This window comes from Ylistrum balloti, unplaced genomic scaffold (assembly GCF_031769215.1).
Source record: "Ylistrum balloti isolate Yb309-2 unplaced genomic scaffold, AGI_CSIRO_Ybal_v1 Utg370076, whole genome shotgun sequence".
Classification (NCBI taxonomy): Eukaryota; Metazoa; Mollusca; class Bivalvia; order Pectinida; family Pectinidae; genus Ylistrum; species Ylistrum balloti.
The window spans coordinates 1-16,756 of NW_026782115.1; the positions used below are offsets into that span (position 1 = coordinate 1).

At 35.4% G+C, this 16,756-nt stretch overlaps 1 protein-coding gene across 1 annotated transcript; it reads left to right on the forward strand.

Annotated features, from left to right (window-relative positions):
• The first annotated feature begins 15,805 nt into the window (after positions 1-15,805).
• Positions 15,806-16,396, forward strand: LOC132549664 (uncharacterized). Its single transcript, XM_060213617.1, has one exon. It carries the CDS (start codon positions 15,806-15,808, stop codon positions 16,394-16,396), a length of 591 nt encoding a protein of 196 aa, XP_060069600.1.
• The last annotated feature ends 360 nt before the right edge of the window (positions 16,397-16,756 follow it).

Genomic DNA, 16,756 nt, shown 5'->3' on the forward strand with positions numbered 1-16,756 from the left:
TACTATTGAGAGAGAGAACATATTAATGTATACCTAACAAATAAAGAAAAGGGTTTTCTGATTATCTTACCGTATATCGTATGACTGTAATGATATATTTCAGGTCTTTTTCAGTTACTAAAGTGTTTCGTAGGAATCTCTGGATAAGTAGCCAATATTTTTATTGAAATCAATCAGGCGTGAAATTCAAAGATTATCTCAAAGAACAAAAGACATTTCTTTAGTTTTCTTAAGATGTATTCTGTCGAATTTGTTTAATCTCAAAACTCTATCGCATGAAAAAAATCATCATTTGGTCTTAATCTCGGCGCAATGCCGCGTTTGTCGTCAGAAGTCTGGTCACCTGCGGCATTTTGTAAACAAAACACTTTGAATTAAGAGTGTATGTAACCATTCGACTGTATGTGAAATATCTACATGTGTCTAAACAATCGATTTAAGGCTCACTCAGGTTATATACATTTCGTTTGTACTTAGTTGTTCTCTTATGTAGAAAATAAAAACACCTATCCCACATAAGTCATTTTGTAAATTTATATCAACCACGAAGGATTTGAATATCTGTGCGACATGCACAACATGCTAACAGAGGTGCATTAGCTTATTTCGTCTAGTTTCTTATCGTGCGCTGATCGTGCATACATGTACATCGTGTGTATATCGTGTAACGTTGTGTGATCCCACAGCCGTGCTTCCTTCAGGGCTGTACCGAGTTTCTCATCTACGTCTGTTAAAACTTTCCCCTTGTGTTTTGTTTACCATAAGTGATGTATCCCTGATTGTAGTATATGACACATCCCATCACATTTTTATTATTTTTATGTTTGGATGCATTTTCATTATCTCTATACGATTTTTGTATCATATATACTGTATATACACACCATGCCGTTCCGGATGTGTATTTTTAATTTAAAAACCAATAATGTTACATTGTTCTGTTACACCAATGACACATATATTTATGCTTTTAATAATAGATTTTCTAATATGACAAGCTTTTTGTGTGAATAAATAATCTATCCCGTTGACCTCATTGTGTGGGATTTGTTTTTATTTTTGTTTGTTTTTATCTTTGGTTGTTAGGTTGCTATATCTCCATGGCTCTAAGATAATTATTTTTTAGTTTCAATTTAATTTTTATTTAATCATTAGTGTGATTATCAGGCATTTGAGTAGTATTTTATTATCTGAGTAGTTGATCTTTCTTAGGAAGTCGACGAGCAATCTGGTGTTGTATACCCTTTTTCGTGTTATGGTATTTACCATAATGATGTTTCATTAGTATCAAGGCGATTGGTGCGAAGGTGACGCCCAAACAAGAGGCCTGTGCAAGACCTCTTCGGTGATGTTTCAGCCAATTACAGATGGTTCTTTCGGATATGGAACAGTGTTTTGTTTACCGATGAGTCAATATTATGTTGATAATTTTGATGATTTTGTCTGGCTGTCCGGCTGCCTACCCATCCACTATGCAAAATCCGTGCTGTTACGGTTACAGGAAGAAACCGCTCGCGAACATGCTGCAACAATATCAGATAATTTTTACGAGAGGTGGTAACTCGTGGTCGATCGGATGTTGAAGCGGTTGCATTAAGACGTTGCCAAAAATGATATTCCTTTTTGGCTCCACCCAAACTGTCTTGCAACCTTGCATTTCGTTTGTGCAGACATAGAGCATGCCAATATCATTTCTCTCTGTTCTTTCGACCGACTCGGCATTGAGTAGATCTGTGCAATTCAAAACCAAATGATTTTTTTTTTTTTTTTTTTTTGAGATAATGTTTTACGAACTTCTACTGGACTTACCACAAGTAAGACCAACACCAATTTGAAAAAGTAGTTTTTAGGAAATTACTGCTCTTATAATCGCGAGTCAATATTTTTTAATTACCGCTCCTCACTCAAAACATCAAAATTTCGAATGTTTTCGGTTAGAATTTTATTTTATAGATCGATGCTTTTCTTGTCTAACTATGTCATTTAATTTCCTGTTTTAAATTTTGTCCTGTGTATATACTTCCGTTCTTCAGTATATAAAGGATTTACAACTATTGAATTTGGGATGTCTTTTGGATGACAACTGAATTAGACTGTATATAAACTATTATAAGCGACCCATGTACTAATCTATACATACATGTACACGTTAGTATAAGTAATTGAATAATCAAGAATATTTACATTTTGACAATGATGAGCATTTTATTGCTTGGAGTTTCGAGTTGATACTCCTGATAGTAACCTCTAACTGTTAGGGCAAACAGCCTCGACAATAACAACTTGCGGAAACGTTAATCCCAAAACTTCAAAGTATGGGTCTCATGACTAGCAACAACTAATTTGATAACTAAACTCATTATTTGTATGCTTTGTATGTTATGTTATCACACGGGTGTATGATGTTTTCTAGCAGCTTTATAGCGTGAAGTGAATATTTATGCAAGGAAGTGTATGTAAGTATTTCCATGTATTCCAATTACGGTCAATGAGATGAACAAAAAGAACAAAAATGTTTCAAAGTAGAACATACTTATTTTGTATATAGATTTCGGGGATTGTTTTAATAAGCTAACATCAAAATACAAATGTATCAATATCTGAAGAAGAAAGATAAAAATAACTTCAAAAATATCGATACATTGAAACCTTAAAATTAACAGAAGTTGATATCATGCATTCCATATAAAATTCGTGAAATTCTTATGAAAAACAGAACATATTTTGCGGAATTCCTTTCTGGTGAATATTAAATACAATCTCTGAAATCTATACTCCATAAAAAGATTGAGTCATTAATTTTTAAACTAAACATTATAGAATAGGACCACATATTCTTTATTATTGATAGTGTATATAAAAGGAACTCGTTATTGAGCCACTCCGGGGTGGAGATACTATCGTAATTGTAGCACATATGTGTATGTATAAACAACTGGGTGGATGTAGAAAGTGGGGAAAAGTTTATTCCGTTAACGGCTTAATAACAAAAATGAAACTGATATCGCCCGATTTAGAGTGAAATAAACTCAAATCGGACATGTAGTATACAATGAAACACGAATAACACATGATTCTTAACTGGTTCCTGTTCCATTGTAAATATATTCCATATATCGTTTTCACTTCTTGATATAACAGATGGCACATGTGAGATGTTTTATTCTGCAGGTCATGCATATCAAGTGCCATATTTATGGATAATTAATTGTCCTTTGTGACGGAGCCAATTGTTGACATGCCAATATTGACACTTAACACCTATATTTATTGCAGTTGTTAGTAAAAACGTCAGGTATTGACAAAATGGTCTGAAAATGAGATGAAAATTTTCATGATCTTTGCATTGGTCGGGACATGGTTAAATATACCGAGGGATTATTGCACATCTCTGAGCTTTGATACATGTTTCGCTTATTCGCAAATAGTAAAATGTAAATACATCGAAAATGTATAAAACATAAAACTAAAAGAGGTAAAGTGTTATTGGCTGCCAGTACTAAGGGATATATATCGCAGTGGCGGAATCATAACAACACAATATTGTTCCTGCTTCATCGTGTAATTATTAATGATATCGATCATAACTTCAACAAATTTATTGATAAGGCATGGTCTTTTCCCAGTGGGTCGACTTCCCAGATTTCCATTGAATATCACACATTGTCAGTGTATGGTGTCCGAAACCTATTCACCCTAGTGGATGCATTAGCTTTCATTACTTACAGCCAGCTAGGGAAAACACAGCATTTGACGTTTGAAATCAACGTCATTTTTAAAATATCAAACAGCTTAGCGTATAAAACAATATGGACTTATCGGTTGATTTAAAACACTTCCTTCATCTTTATGTATAGAACTGTGTGTTTCAATACTTGTACTTTTACTATACTTCTGTTTATCTAGACTACAAAGCTTTAAAGTTTTTCTGACACTTGAGGTTTTCTCTGCAGACGCGACTGGTTGAACAACAACTGAAGGGACCATGCAGCTCGTTGACCATCTCAGAAAACAAATATCTAAAAACTTAACTATTTTGATAGACTTTGGGATGGTAAGAGACTTAAACGATACAAACACACCGACAAAACCAATCCATTTATCTCTGAGGGTAAGGATGCCCGGATATTAATATACAAGTTCAATTATAAAGACATGCGTTACAACGTAAATCACACACGTCAGATAATAGTAATATCTAAGACAAACTTACATGTTGTCTCAGCTAGATAAATTAAGTCAGTATAATTTATTTATCACTTGATCATTGATTCACAGTAAAATAAAATGTCTTGAGGATTTAAACGTTGACTTCCCGTTGCACCGGGAAGCCTGTTCAAATCCAAAACGAATGAGATTCTCCCAAGGACAGCTCCTTGTCAAAATGTTAAGGCTGCGCACCATAAGTGTAACTTCACTAAACGATGACAATACTGAGAAATATACATTTCAAAACATGGTAATGGCAATGTAAATCACATCATTATAGAATAAAACAATGTATGTTTCAAACCTGTCGATGGCATCACCAGAAATAAAATGCATATGATTTCATGAAGATATTTGTATTGTTTGAAAATATGTTTAAAAGAAATACACCATCAGCTCATAGACACAGAACCATTTCTAGATGTTCTTGAAATACTAAGAATATCTTTTAAGTATGGGTATTTCATATTGAAATGATAGATTTTAACTGGAATTGGAGTGAAAATAAGTAGTTCACTTAAATATGCATGTACATGAACGATTTCTCCTCCATACCTGCCAAAACAAGGTAGCATATCAACATAAACCACACTGTACATCTGACAGTAACAGCAAATGCAGTCACTGTTCATACGTATCATTTATATCCGTAATTTGATACCATTGAGGAGTTTATAAACTATTCTTTTAAAAAAAATTCAACATTGTCCAAAGAAAGATGTTACTGAACTCGGAAAAAGTGCCTAATTCCAACGTAGGTATGAATTGCTTAATTTATTCAACTTTGTACAATTAAAATTTATAATTTACGAAATTGATATCACCTGAACACAAACAACATGTCTTTTACTTCTATTTTTTACTTTTAAAAAGCAACAGATGAAATCCGCTGTTGAATGAAAGATGTCCATCGATTTCCAAATGGAGCACATCGTCGTTTTGTGTTTTATTGAAGTGTGGGAGAATGTATTGAGAATGTGTCAAATTGACAATAAGTCTGGTATTTGTAAACAAGGATCTGTATCGTTTCTTCCTAAAATATAAGTTTTCCCTTTATTTCTCTTGTATCATCTGTTTTGGCACCTAATCAAATGAAATTTGCAAATTCTTGCAATGATCTTTAACTGTCGAATACCAGATGGTTTTCTATTGGCCATTTTGTATTTGTGAATCTGTCCCAAAATAACAATCTGATATATAGCGAAAGTCAAAATCGGCGAACCATCGGCTCAGTCTCAAAGTGAGTCCAATAAGGGCCAAAAGGAGCCCTCATATTAAATTTGAGGAAGAATCGAACTGCTTTTCTCAAAAATAGCGAAAACAGTTTCTCGTATTTAAAGTCCAACATATTTTGTCTTCGATCAGTACTATAAATGACAATCTCGCATTTTGGTAATAACAACAACAATGGAAACTGATAAAACCAGAACGATACAAACCACACGCAAAAAGATATATATCACTGAGATTTTTCTTTACGTTATACTTGACATACAATTCGGATTTTGTATACGTACATGTATATATGTAACCGAAAACGTCAACTATCAACAGCGTTTTAGCATGATACCAGCCTTTATTTGACCACGAATTCGGCGACAAGACATAGATACATCGTCTCCAGTCTCGTTTCACATTCACAATGAGCAATTAGTGCGTAAATACAGTCATAACGAATGCGTGTTTGTGGGAGGCTTCGATATATTTGTTTAAGCCACCTTGTGGTACATGTAATGTGGAACTGAAACCGACCAATAGGTGACATTCTTAATGAAGGACTTGTCAATCGGTGACATTCTCGATGATGAGATTTGTCATTCGATGACATTACCAATGATAGGTCTTGTCAATGGGTGACATTCTCAATGGTGAGACTTATCAATAGTTGACATTCTCAATGATGGAATTTGTAATTTGATGACATCCTCAATGATAGGGATTGTCATTCGGTGACATTCTCAATGATAAAACTTGTCAATCGGTGACATTCTCAATGATGGGATTTGTCATTCGATGACATCCTCAATGATAGGGATTGTCATTCGGTGACATTCTCAATGATGAGACTTGTCAATCGGTGACATTCTCAATGATATGACTTGTCAATAGATGACATTCTCAATGATGAGATTTGTCATTCGATGACATTACCAATGATAGGACTTGGAAATAGTTGACATTCTCAATGATGAGATTTGTCATTCAATGACATCCTCAATGATAGGGATTGTCATTCGGTGACATTCTCAATGATGAGTTTTGGTCATTCGATGACATTACCAATGATAGGACTTATCAATAGGTGACATTCGCAATGATGAGACTTGTAAATGGGTGACATTATTAATGATAGGTCTTGTCAATGGGTGACATTCTCAATGGTGAGAATTGTTAATAGTTGACATTCTCAATGAAGATATCAGCCAATCGGTGTCATTTTCAATGATGTAACTTGTCAGTTGGTGACATTCTTAATGGAGGAGCATGTCAATCGGTGACATTCTCAATGATGGGATTTGTCATTCAATGACATCCTCAATGATAGGGATTGTCATTCGGTGACATTCTCAATGATGAGTTTTGTCATTCGATGACATTACCAATGATAGGACTTAGCAATATGTGACATTCTCAATGATATGACTTGTCAATAGGTGACATTCGCAATGATGAGACTTGTCAATGGGTGACATTATTAATGATAGGTCTTGTCAATTGGTGACATTCTCAATGGTGAGAATTGTCAATGGGTGACATTCTCAATGGTGAAAATTGTCAATCGGTGACATTCTCAATGGTGAGAATTGTCAATCGGTGACATTATTAATGATAGGTCTTGTCAATGGGTGACATTCTCAATGGTGAGAATTGTTAATAGTTGACATTCTCAATGAAGATATCAGCCAATCGGTGTCATTTTCAATGATGTAACTTGTCAGTTGGTGACATTCTTAATGTCAATCGGTGACATTCATAAAAGCATGCAAACGTTTTGGCCTTCACCAAGGGCAATAAATTGTCCACAAATATGGCACTTAATATGCAGAACCTGCAGAATAAAACACATCAAAATTAGTAATACAATGTTCATCAGACCATGAATCCCATCGATATTTTAGTGAAAATAAATGATGCCGCTGTGTGTGGTAAGTTGATACTTGATTCAGCTTCATTTTTATGATTTATAACCTGGTTATTGCGTTTACATGATTTGATTTTGTAAAACAGAAATTTCAATTTCATCGTGTTTTGATATAAGCAGCGATCTATACATCTATTGAAATTTACATAGATTGTTACGTATGCAGTAACAGCTATGATTGGACAAGGTTGATTACCATATTTTTAAAAAAGATATCAATAATATATAAACTGCGCATAATATTGACTGTCATCTTCTGATAATTATTATAACCAAGTATGAATTTTAAGAAGTTATACTCAATTTCACTTTTCCTATATAATCCAAATCTGAGCAAATTTGACCCACCAAACTGGACCTGGGTGTCTGCCAGTGGCAATATGGCATCACAGTCATTCATATTTGTAAATGGAATTATTTCCAATGGAATTTAAACACGGAATTCTAACGAATATAATTCATATGTAAGCTATAGAGCATGAGATCAGATATTCTTAGAAATTTGGTTAAACACTCAAGACCCTTTCATTCTTGAAGTTTATTTGAATTTAAAATGAATATTTAGGTACGAAAAATTTTGAACGTTGAATCAATTTGATACATTTTTTGTCATTTTTCCAACTTTGAGGACCACCAATTTTGGATCACATTTGACCATGTCAGGTTTTCGCGTATATTTTTTTAAGGATTATGATATGTCGAAAATGTGGATTGATTACGGGAATCGTTTCATGTGTCCTGAAAATCGATCACACCAACATTAATATTTTAAAAGCGACAACTGACAATAGTGTTTTGCAACATCAGTGACGTTATATGTTTACAATTGTAAGATTATGGACTGCCCTTTTTAAAATCAATATGTTTCGTGGTTATGATAATAAATGTATTTTACATGCATGATCACAACTTCTGCTAATAGCTAAACATAAAACAACATAAATGTTTTTTTGTTTTATTTTTGTTTTTTTTTTTTTCATCGAGCGATTGTATTTCCTTTGATAAGTTATGTAATGACAGTGCGGTTTTGCAGCCTTTAGCATATCAAACAACCATTTTGTAACAAAGAATCCTTCACGGCTAAATAAGGAAACCTCATCTAATGCCAAGAACAAAACATTTTCAGTGTTTAAAATGGCAATACTTATAGATGTACATCTTATCTATGATGGAGTTGTAGCAAATATTTCGGCACATTTTCTTCGGATTGGTAAAGATGTTTATCATTTCTGTTCTTGTTGTCAAATTATGCGACGAGGATAGAGATAAAATGTGAGAAATAGAACATTTTACGTGGATCCAAGTAATACCGTGGCGTCAATCCGTCATTCATCATTTTGTTTAAAAGTCATAAACAACTATGTGGAGTTTGAGTTAATTTGGTGAAGAGTAACTTAATGTGTATACCATTACGGATAACACGCGAAAGTATTTTTTTACAAAATGTTCTAGAACGACATGTCAATGCAAAATAAGCAATAATGTTCACAACTGACAACAAGGTCAACAACAGAAAATAGATATTTATACAAATGAACATCAAAGATGTCCAACTTCATATATCACAAGAAAATAATATTCACAAATTAGTTGAGTCGACTGTCTTTCCAATTTGTTCGACCGATATCGTGAGCAATGGGAGATTATCATACTCGGTGACCTAAATTGACACATTTCAAAGAAGTTTGGTATTAAAAATCATATGCACGCTAACATAAAAAGGCACTTGACTGGAAACTTTTATTGATGAGAAGCAACTCCTATCAGCTAATTCACAGGAATGGTCTGAAGGTGGTGACTTTTGTGTCCAACGATGGTCTGAAACATTCTCTTATTGATCATATTCTAATCGAAAGAGGTAAGTGTGATTTGGTGAGATTATGTGTGATATATGTAACAGGGTCATATAATCTGAATTAATTATGTTCTCCGTGTTTCATTGTGTTCAATTATTACATATATATTTATGATATTTATGACTGTGAAATATAATATTTATTTATGAATATTGGCACAGTGTAAGTGAAATTGTATATATGCACGTATTCTTCTCGTGTATTTATATTAACGCGTATAGTAATGAGTTTGCCGTAATTTACCGCGTTATTACATTTAATAAGGTACGGCATGTGTATTTGTACTCCTGTTGTTTTACCGTGCTATTTTTAGATCTCTACGGACATTACCGGCTGGACATTGGGTTGACTGATTCTTTTGTCTTTTCTCCTTTTACCATTGGTTCTTTCCTTCGTTAATCCATCTTTTCTATTTCCTACTCACGAAATTCAAATCTACACACTTTCTTAGAGATCGTCGTCGCATACAGACCTACACATTATAGCTTACCTGAATTTGATCAGAGATCCATATAGATTGTTGATTATTATAGCTTCATACTTCAAGTATCAAGATGTAATTAGCCACCACATCAGACGTGATGGTTTGAGTTTCGAACCTGATTAATAAATACTGACAGAATCCAGAAAGATTGTTGTTTAATCTGTGAAATCTTGGACTGTTACACATGATGACCACTTCCTTAATGTATCAGATCATGTGCCAGTTACAATTTCATATGAGATATCGTTTTTCCCAACAATCTAAAATGTCACGATCAGTCAATTGGAGACCGACGAAGAGAAGATGGAATTCGTGACCAGGCTAAATGAAACACTGGGAAGAATACTTCGTTACTAAAGATCTAGAATGAATGCTGAACAGCTGGAATCATTAGTACAATATAATGCCACTCAAGCGATATCGTCCATTCCGTAAGCCCTACTGGAACTACAGCAATATTAGGGATCCCCATAATACTATGCGTGCTTTCTTGATACAACAGGAACGCACGTGAGGACACTCTTTTGAGTCTTACAGTGAGTACAAAAGAGCAAAGCGGGAATTCCGAACAGATTTGGATAAGGAGAAAGATCAATATGATCAAGAGCAAATAGAGGAGTTGAAAGACACAGCTGAAGTAGACATTGCAACTTTTTATAAAGTTATAAAGAAAAATAAATGCAAAACTTTCTCCTCAGTCAAGTTGCGCATCTCAGAAGAGAACAGTCGCGATCCGGATACCAACAAGAAAGCATGGAAAGAATACTTTGAAGATTTAGCAAAGCCAGGGATAAAACCTCACTTTGATGCCATATTCAAAGAGGAGGTCGAACGCAGCATCGATGGAATGTATGAGCAAAGTTTTGCTAATCAGAATACGGTTTGCATGAATCGTTTAGAAGTGGATGAGTTGGATAAAGCGATCAGAGATATGAAAACTGGAAAAGCAGGTGGACACGACCAAATTGTTATAGAACATATCCTTCATGGAGGGATTGTGTTAAAAAAACGTAATAGTTATGCTCTTCAATGCTATGCTTGATCTAGAGGCAATTTAAAAAGGAAATTGTTATAACACTATTCAAAAATAGGGAAAAAAGACCGACTGGACATGAATAATTACAGGGATATCACATTAACATCAGTACTGCAAAAGCTTCTTGAGAAGATTCTGTATAGGCGAATAGTGAAACGTTGTTCAAAAATTAAATTTCCGCACAAGGATTCCGGCCTCAATGTGGCAGTATAACAGCCGCCTTTACTGTCATTATCTGGAACGTAACTCTAACGTTTTTGCAGCGATTCTTGACAATGCAAAAGCCTTTAACAGCGTCTGGATACAGGGACTGCTGTACAAGGTATACAAATTAGGCTTTAACGGAAAATTCTGGAGGATACTAAAAGATTCATTTCATGTAGTGACAGTTTGTGTATTATACAATGGAAAAAAGAGTGAGGAGTACCCTATTGAACAAGGGGTCGGTCAGGGAAGGACTCTCTCTGCATGGCTCTTCCTCGTCATGATTAATGACTTAGTTACAAAGTTTGAGGTAAGCGGTCTTGGATTTAGCATTCAAAATCTACATATCCCTTGTGTTTTCCTAGCAGACGATACCTTACTATTAGCGGCTTCAATCCGGAATCTACAATTGCAGTTAGACATTGTACACGATTGTGCAAAAACTTGGAGACTCAACTACAATTTGTCAAAGTCATCATTGATGCAGTTTACCTGTCGGAAACGTCCTCCAAAGGAACCAGGGGTTCAGTGTTGTTTAGGAAATACTCCAATACTCTTTGACACATCAAAAGTATACGCGGGAATAACATTATGTTCCAACCTTAAACCCGACAATCATATCGTAAATTCGTGCAGAAAGGGACATGCAACTGTTAATAGCATAAACCCACTGAGTAGTCTAAGAATTATCAACTCAGTTATTCTTCCAGTTATGCCGTACGGATATGAACTGTGGGCAGCACCAGTCAAGTCATCAGTGGTAGAATTAGAACTACGCAAAAATACGCTGCTGGTCGGTGTCAGGGTTTCGAAAAGACATCGTCATCAGCAATAACTACAAGGGTTCTTGGGCAAACAGATGTTTGGTGTGAGGTTGAAAAACGCAAACTATTTTTTTCTGGAATAAGTTACGTAATGCTAGCAGTAAGTTCATTTGGAAAACCTTATTTATTGTTCGATTATGACAATACACATCCCACAAAGCTAGCTTTACTACAGATATATCGGAGACAATGCTAAAATTTGGTATACATTCGTTCTTTATGGAATTTGTATTTTCTTCCTTGAAATGCAGCGCGGGGCAATGGAAGCGTTTTATCAAGAACGTTACCGAAGTGTATTATTTCACTCAATGGTGGAATAGGTGTGATAACAGTGTGCTTCTGGAACATTATAGACGTATACATCCTCTTATAGGCGCGAATCCTCTGTGGAAGCTTAGCTTAAAGTATCCAAAGCAATTGCTTAGCTTGTTAAGCTCTCTTATAGGACCGTGACAGAGAGTGTAATTTGTAAACTTTGCCAAAAACCAACAACGAACACTACAAAGCATTTTCTTATCCAATGCCCAGCCTTATTCAGTAGTAGAGATATGCTTCTTGACCATATTGTAAATACGATAACAGTAAACAATTACAGGCAAGCATAGTTCAGCTTGGAGGCAGACACGATTCAGATGACAGTGCACCCTGACATGTTATTGGTGTAGTCTGGTCAAGAAGCAAAAACAAAATTACACAAGCCTTTTGACATTTGAGGTGACATTTTCAGTCTTATTTCATAAAATGTATCCAGTGACTTTCATAATTGTGCTGCAAGTACACTTAACCTTTCCTCATTCATGTTTGTAAGGGCATGACTTCAGACTGTGGATATCTCGCCACTTGAATGTTGTGAACATTTGTACATGAACTGGACAAGACTGAACATGACTGAGACGATTATCACAGTAATCGGCACAGCCAGAATACTTATAGCCACATCTCTTACGGCAACACTGCTGGACCGGGAGTCGTTCGCACTGATAGGTTTACGTCATGTCGCTGACAAGTTGGGTTTTGTTTACAAGTTCCACCCTCAGTTTTCAAATTACGAGTTTCGTCTCTTTCCCAGTTAGTTGTCGGCTTGTGTTCGCACAACACCTACCACAATTTAGGGCACTTTGCGTTGTCGTTGGTACACGTGTCATAGCGGTATCATCTAAGATATTAAAAAGAATATTTCAAAAAGGTTCAACTTAAAATCATAATATGAAGTTACGGATTTCTTGCAAATTTGTCGAACGTTCCGTCAAACATTAAATCCAAACGACCATTGAATGATCACAAAAGACGGCCAAATTTGGAATAAAGCATTGTTCTTCTTTTACAATTCATTTAGTGTAGCGTTCACCCTTGTGGAAGGCTTGGGGTTCTGTCCCCTTGCAGCGACACATCAGAGTTTTTTGAAAATTGCAGAGAGACGCATATTCGCTTAGACAGTTCCTTGTTCTCACTCAAAATCAACCACAACACAACTGTGTTTAGGACAAGTAACTGGTTTCTGGCTTACAGCCCACCTTCCCCAACCAGTGAGGGACCAGCTTGCATATGCTGTACAATAATATGAATTTATCTTCAAATTAGTCCAATGATGAATTGTACATTGTAAAGTATCAAAATATTAACAAGAGAGGCAAGCTTTTTCACTCACCTGAATAGTTCAGAAATCACATTAAGAGATTTTATATTTAGTTACATTGCTTAGTATTTCCAAAACATCTCAGGATTCACATCTTCATCTCTCTCTCTCTCTCTCTCTAACTCGTCCCTCTACATACTAAATGAATCGCATTTCCCATAAGATGTTCAAAACAAAATTTGGTTAAAATGCTTTCATTACCACATTATAAGAAATATTTACTTTTCTTTCCCCGCCCCTCCGCCTTGGGATTTAAACAAATTTGGACAACATAATGTCATTTCTACTAAAAGGGTGTTAAAACTTACTTCTATCAGTGCTTTGCCGCCACACCTTAAGTCTCGAGGCCAGATATAGCTATTTATACAAAATAAAATCTAATTAATGATGCTTAAGAATACATTTTGTCAGGGTATTTTAATCCAAACAGAAGCACGTTCACGCAAAATTTGCTTTCTTCCGTTTTTTTTTTTTTTTTTTGCCCTGCTCATCTTGATCCAGCATAATTAGTTCCCATTTCCCATTCATTTTCTTGGTATAACCAGGTCAAAATCCCTTCATCCTTAAAGAAGATTTAATATTTCTTTTTCCATCCGTCGTTTATTTATCACTGTATTCGACCAAAGACATTTTACACCAAACCTTGTCACAATCTCTTTGTTCTTAACAGAAGGATTTTAAGGAATTTGCTCACTCAAGAATACTGCCACTGACGATTGAGAAATTGTGGTAGAGGTCCCATTGTTCTTGGCTGTTAAGAACAATGAGATTGCCATTATGAATTTTAAAATATTGGCTGGCGTCTGACCAATTCAAATCGTTAGGACTGTAGAAATAGTTTGTTCCTGGCGTGAATCCATCTGAATACAAAAGGGATGCATTCTTTAGTCTATATGACCAGGCATAATGTTTCATTTTGGTTAATAAACCCGGTATTTGTCATAAACAAAAACAAGAAATTACCAGCATTTCAACAGAATATTAGGTCAATCTAATCCGACGATAAAAACACAAAATATGTGCAACAGACAGATCTATATTCAGACCCATGAAAACAGTACAAGGAGAACGAGACCTGGTCCTCGGGAAGTCATAATCAGGTACACAACAAATAAAGAGTTCCCATAAATACTGAATAGTGTACCTCAATAATGTTATGTTTTCACATTGTTTTACAGTAAGTCATATATATCCAACATTTTTGCGGTACAAATATAATTATGGACCATCGTCGGTCGTTTTTATATAGTTTTCAAGATTTTAGGTAGTAGACAATGCTGATTAACTTTAAGTTCCAGAGTTTCCAATAACCTGAATGCCAAGTTTTGATTCATTCGTGTGGCGAAACGTTTCAGAATTTACTGTACGGTTCAAAATAAACACACGCACTTCACATTAATGTGAAATTATAAGATATATGGAGATTACGAAATTTATTGAATTGTGGAAATAGTGCACCTCCCAGTCTTAATTCTGACTTTTCATTTGAACACTATGGATTTTCCTCAGAAGCATTACTGACATTTGATTATTGACTCGACTGTGTCTTCTTCTAAATTTGCATTGTAAAATTCTTATTCATTTGTGTGTCTGTTGTATAACCCTGAAGACTGAACGTGCGAATTGCCCTGGATTGCTTAGTCTGGAATCTTCACTTCTTTTTCAATGTTCTAAATACTCATTTGTTATCAATGTCTAAATAGATACGTAATATAGATGATGATTATAGGTATGTGTAGTCAAACAGGGAAAAGTTCAGTATTTCAGAATTATATTCATGCAGCTTTGTAAAAAATAGTGGCGCGCAACCCTAATTAAAAAAAAAGATAACAAAAACGTTACATTGTGTATAATGCTGGTAAATATTGAAGGAAGTGAGAAATGACGTTTAGTATGAGTTGGAGCACGAATGTTGTTGGACAGTGGAATGTGCAACAAATTCGTTTTCTGGTAAGCGAAATGTGAATCTGAACAATACAGTGAAAAACTAATTGTTGTGTGAGAAGCGGGTTATTCTCGTGAAGCGAACTGAAGTGAATCGCTACATACTAGATTTTACTTCAATACTTGTTGCACATGAGCTATATTGTGACAAATGGAAATTAACACAAGTTTTAATGTTATTTATACAGGCTTATTGTGCTTATATGTAGGGATTCTATTATTAGCGGAAGGAGGTAATTTGGGGTTGGAGCAAGGTGGTCCAACTGTCGCCCGCAGTGGCTATTTTTAGACCGCTATAAACATAAATGACGCAGCATTTTCTATTCAGAATCTGACAGCAGAATATGGTGGAACAAGGTTCGTACGGTCAAGGCCAGTTTATTTAATTTATATTAGTCTATTTATATCATTGGAAAACTAAAACATTTTCATACAATTTTAGTGTTCTTGACTGTAGCGAATGTTTGATGATGTCGTCAGTTGTCGTTTTGGGTCATAGTTTTATTCGTCGTTTGGACTTGAGCCTTACGGGTTTATGGACAAATCTAGGTTTTGACCCTCAGCAGTTACACGTATTGTGTCTTAGTAAAAGTGGCGGAAAAATTCCCAATATCTACGCTCGTGGTTTTACTGATGCTATTCAGCAAGCTAAGCCTTCTGTGGTTCTATTACAAATTGGAGGAAATGATTTGGATTGTGCTGACATTGAACGGGTGAAGGACACTATCGTTACTGACCTATTTTCGATAGCAGGGTGGTTAGTGCACGGTTTTGATATTCAGCGTGTTGGGTTTCTACAGTTGTTTTATCGCCAGAAAACTAGAGTGACACCTGTGTCAGTGTATAATGCCTCAGTAGATTGGGTGAATTCGACGCTAAAGCAGCGTTGTGCTGTTTCAAATGTTTGTATCTATTGGCGGCATAAGGGCCTTAAACATGGCGTCTCGGAAAATCTGTGTAGGGATGGTGTACACTTGTCTGATAAGGGTATGCGCAAGTACATCTACTCCGTGCGGGGAGCAGCTCTACCGGGTGTGCGATTGGCCGGAACGGGCACGTGACCAAATTTCCTATCTATAAAAAGTTAGGTCATAAATATTCATGAACTTCTGGTTTGTTTACTTGTACATCTCTTTTGGACTATATTGAGATAGCAATGACGTCAGGCGGTAGTCTACTCATGCGTGGTAACATTTTTGTACACGGGTATTTCCGCCCAGCTGTAGTGTGTAAACAATTCGTTATTGTTATTTTGGTCATTATATGTAACTTGTTTTCGTGAGAGTTGATGCGTGTCAGCGATACATTGTTAGATCGAACTAATCAGCTTATGCAATGGATAGGTCATCATGCATTTGATATGGTTAATATTATGTTTTGTTGAGGTTTCCTAGGTGAATTGGGCTCGGTTAACGTCGAGT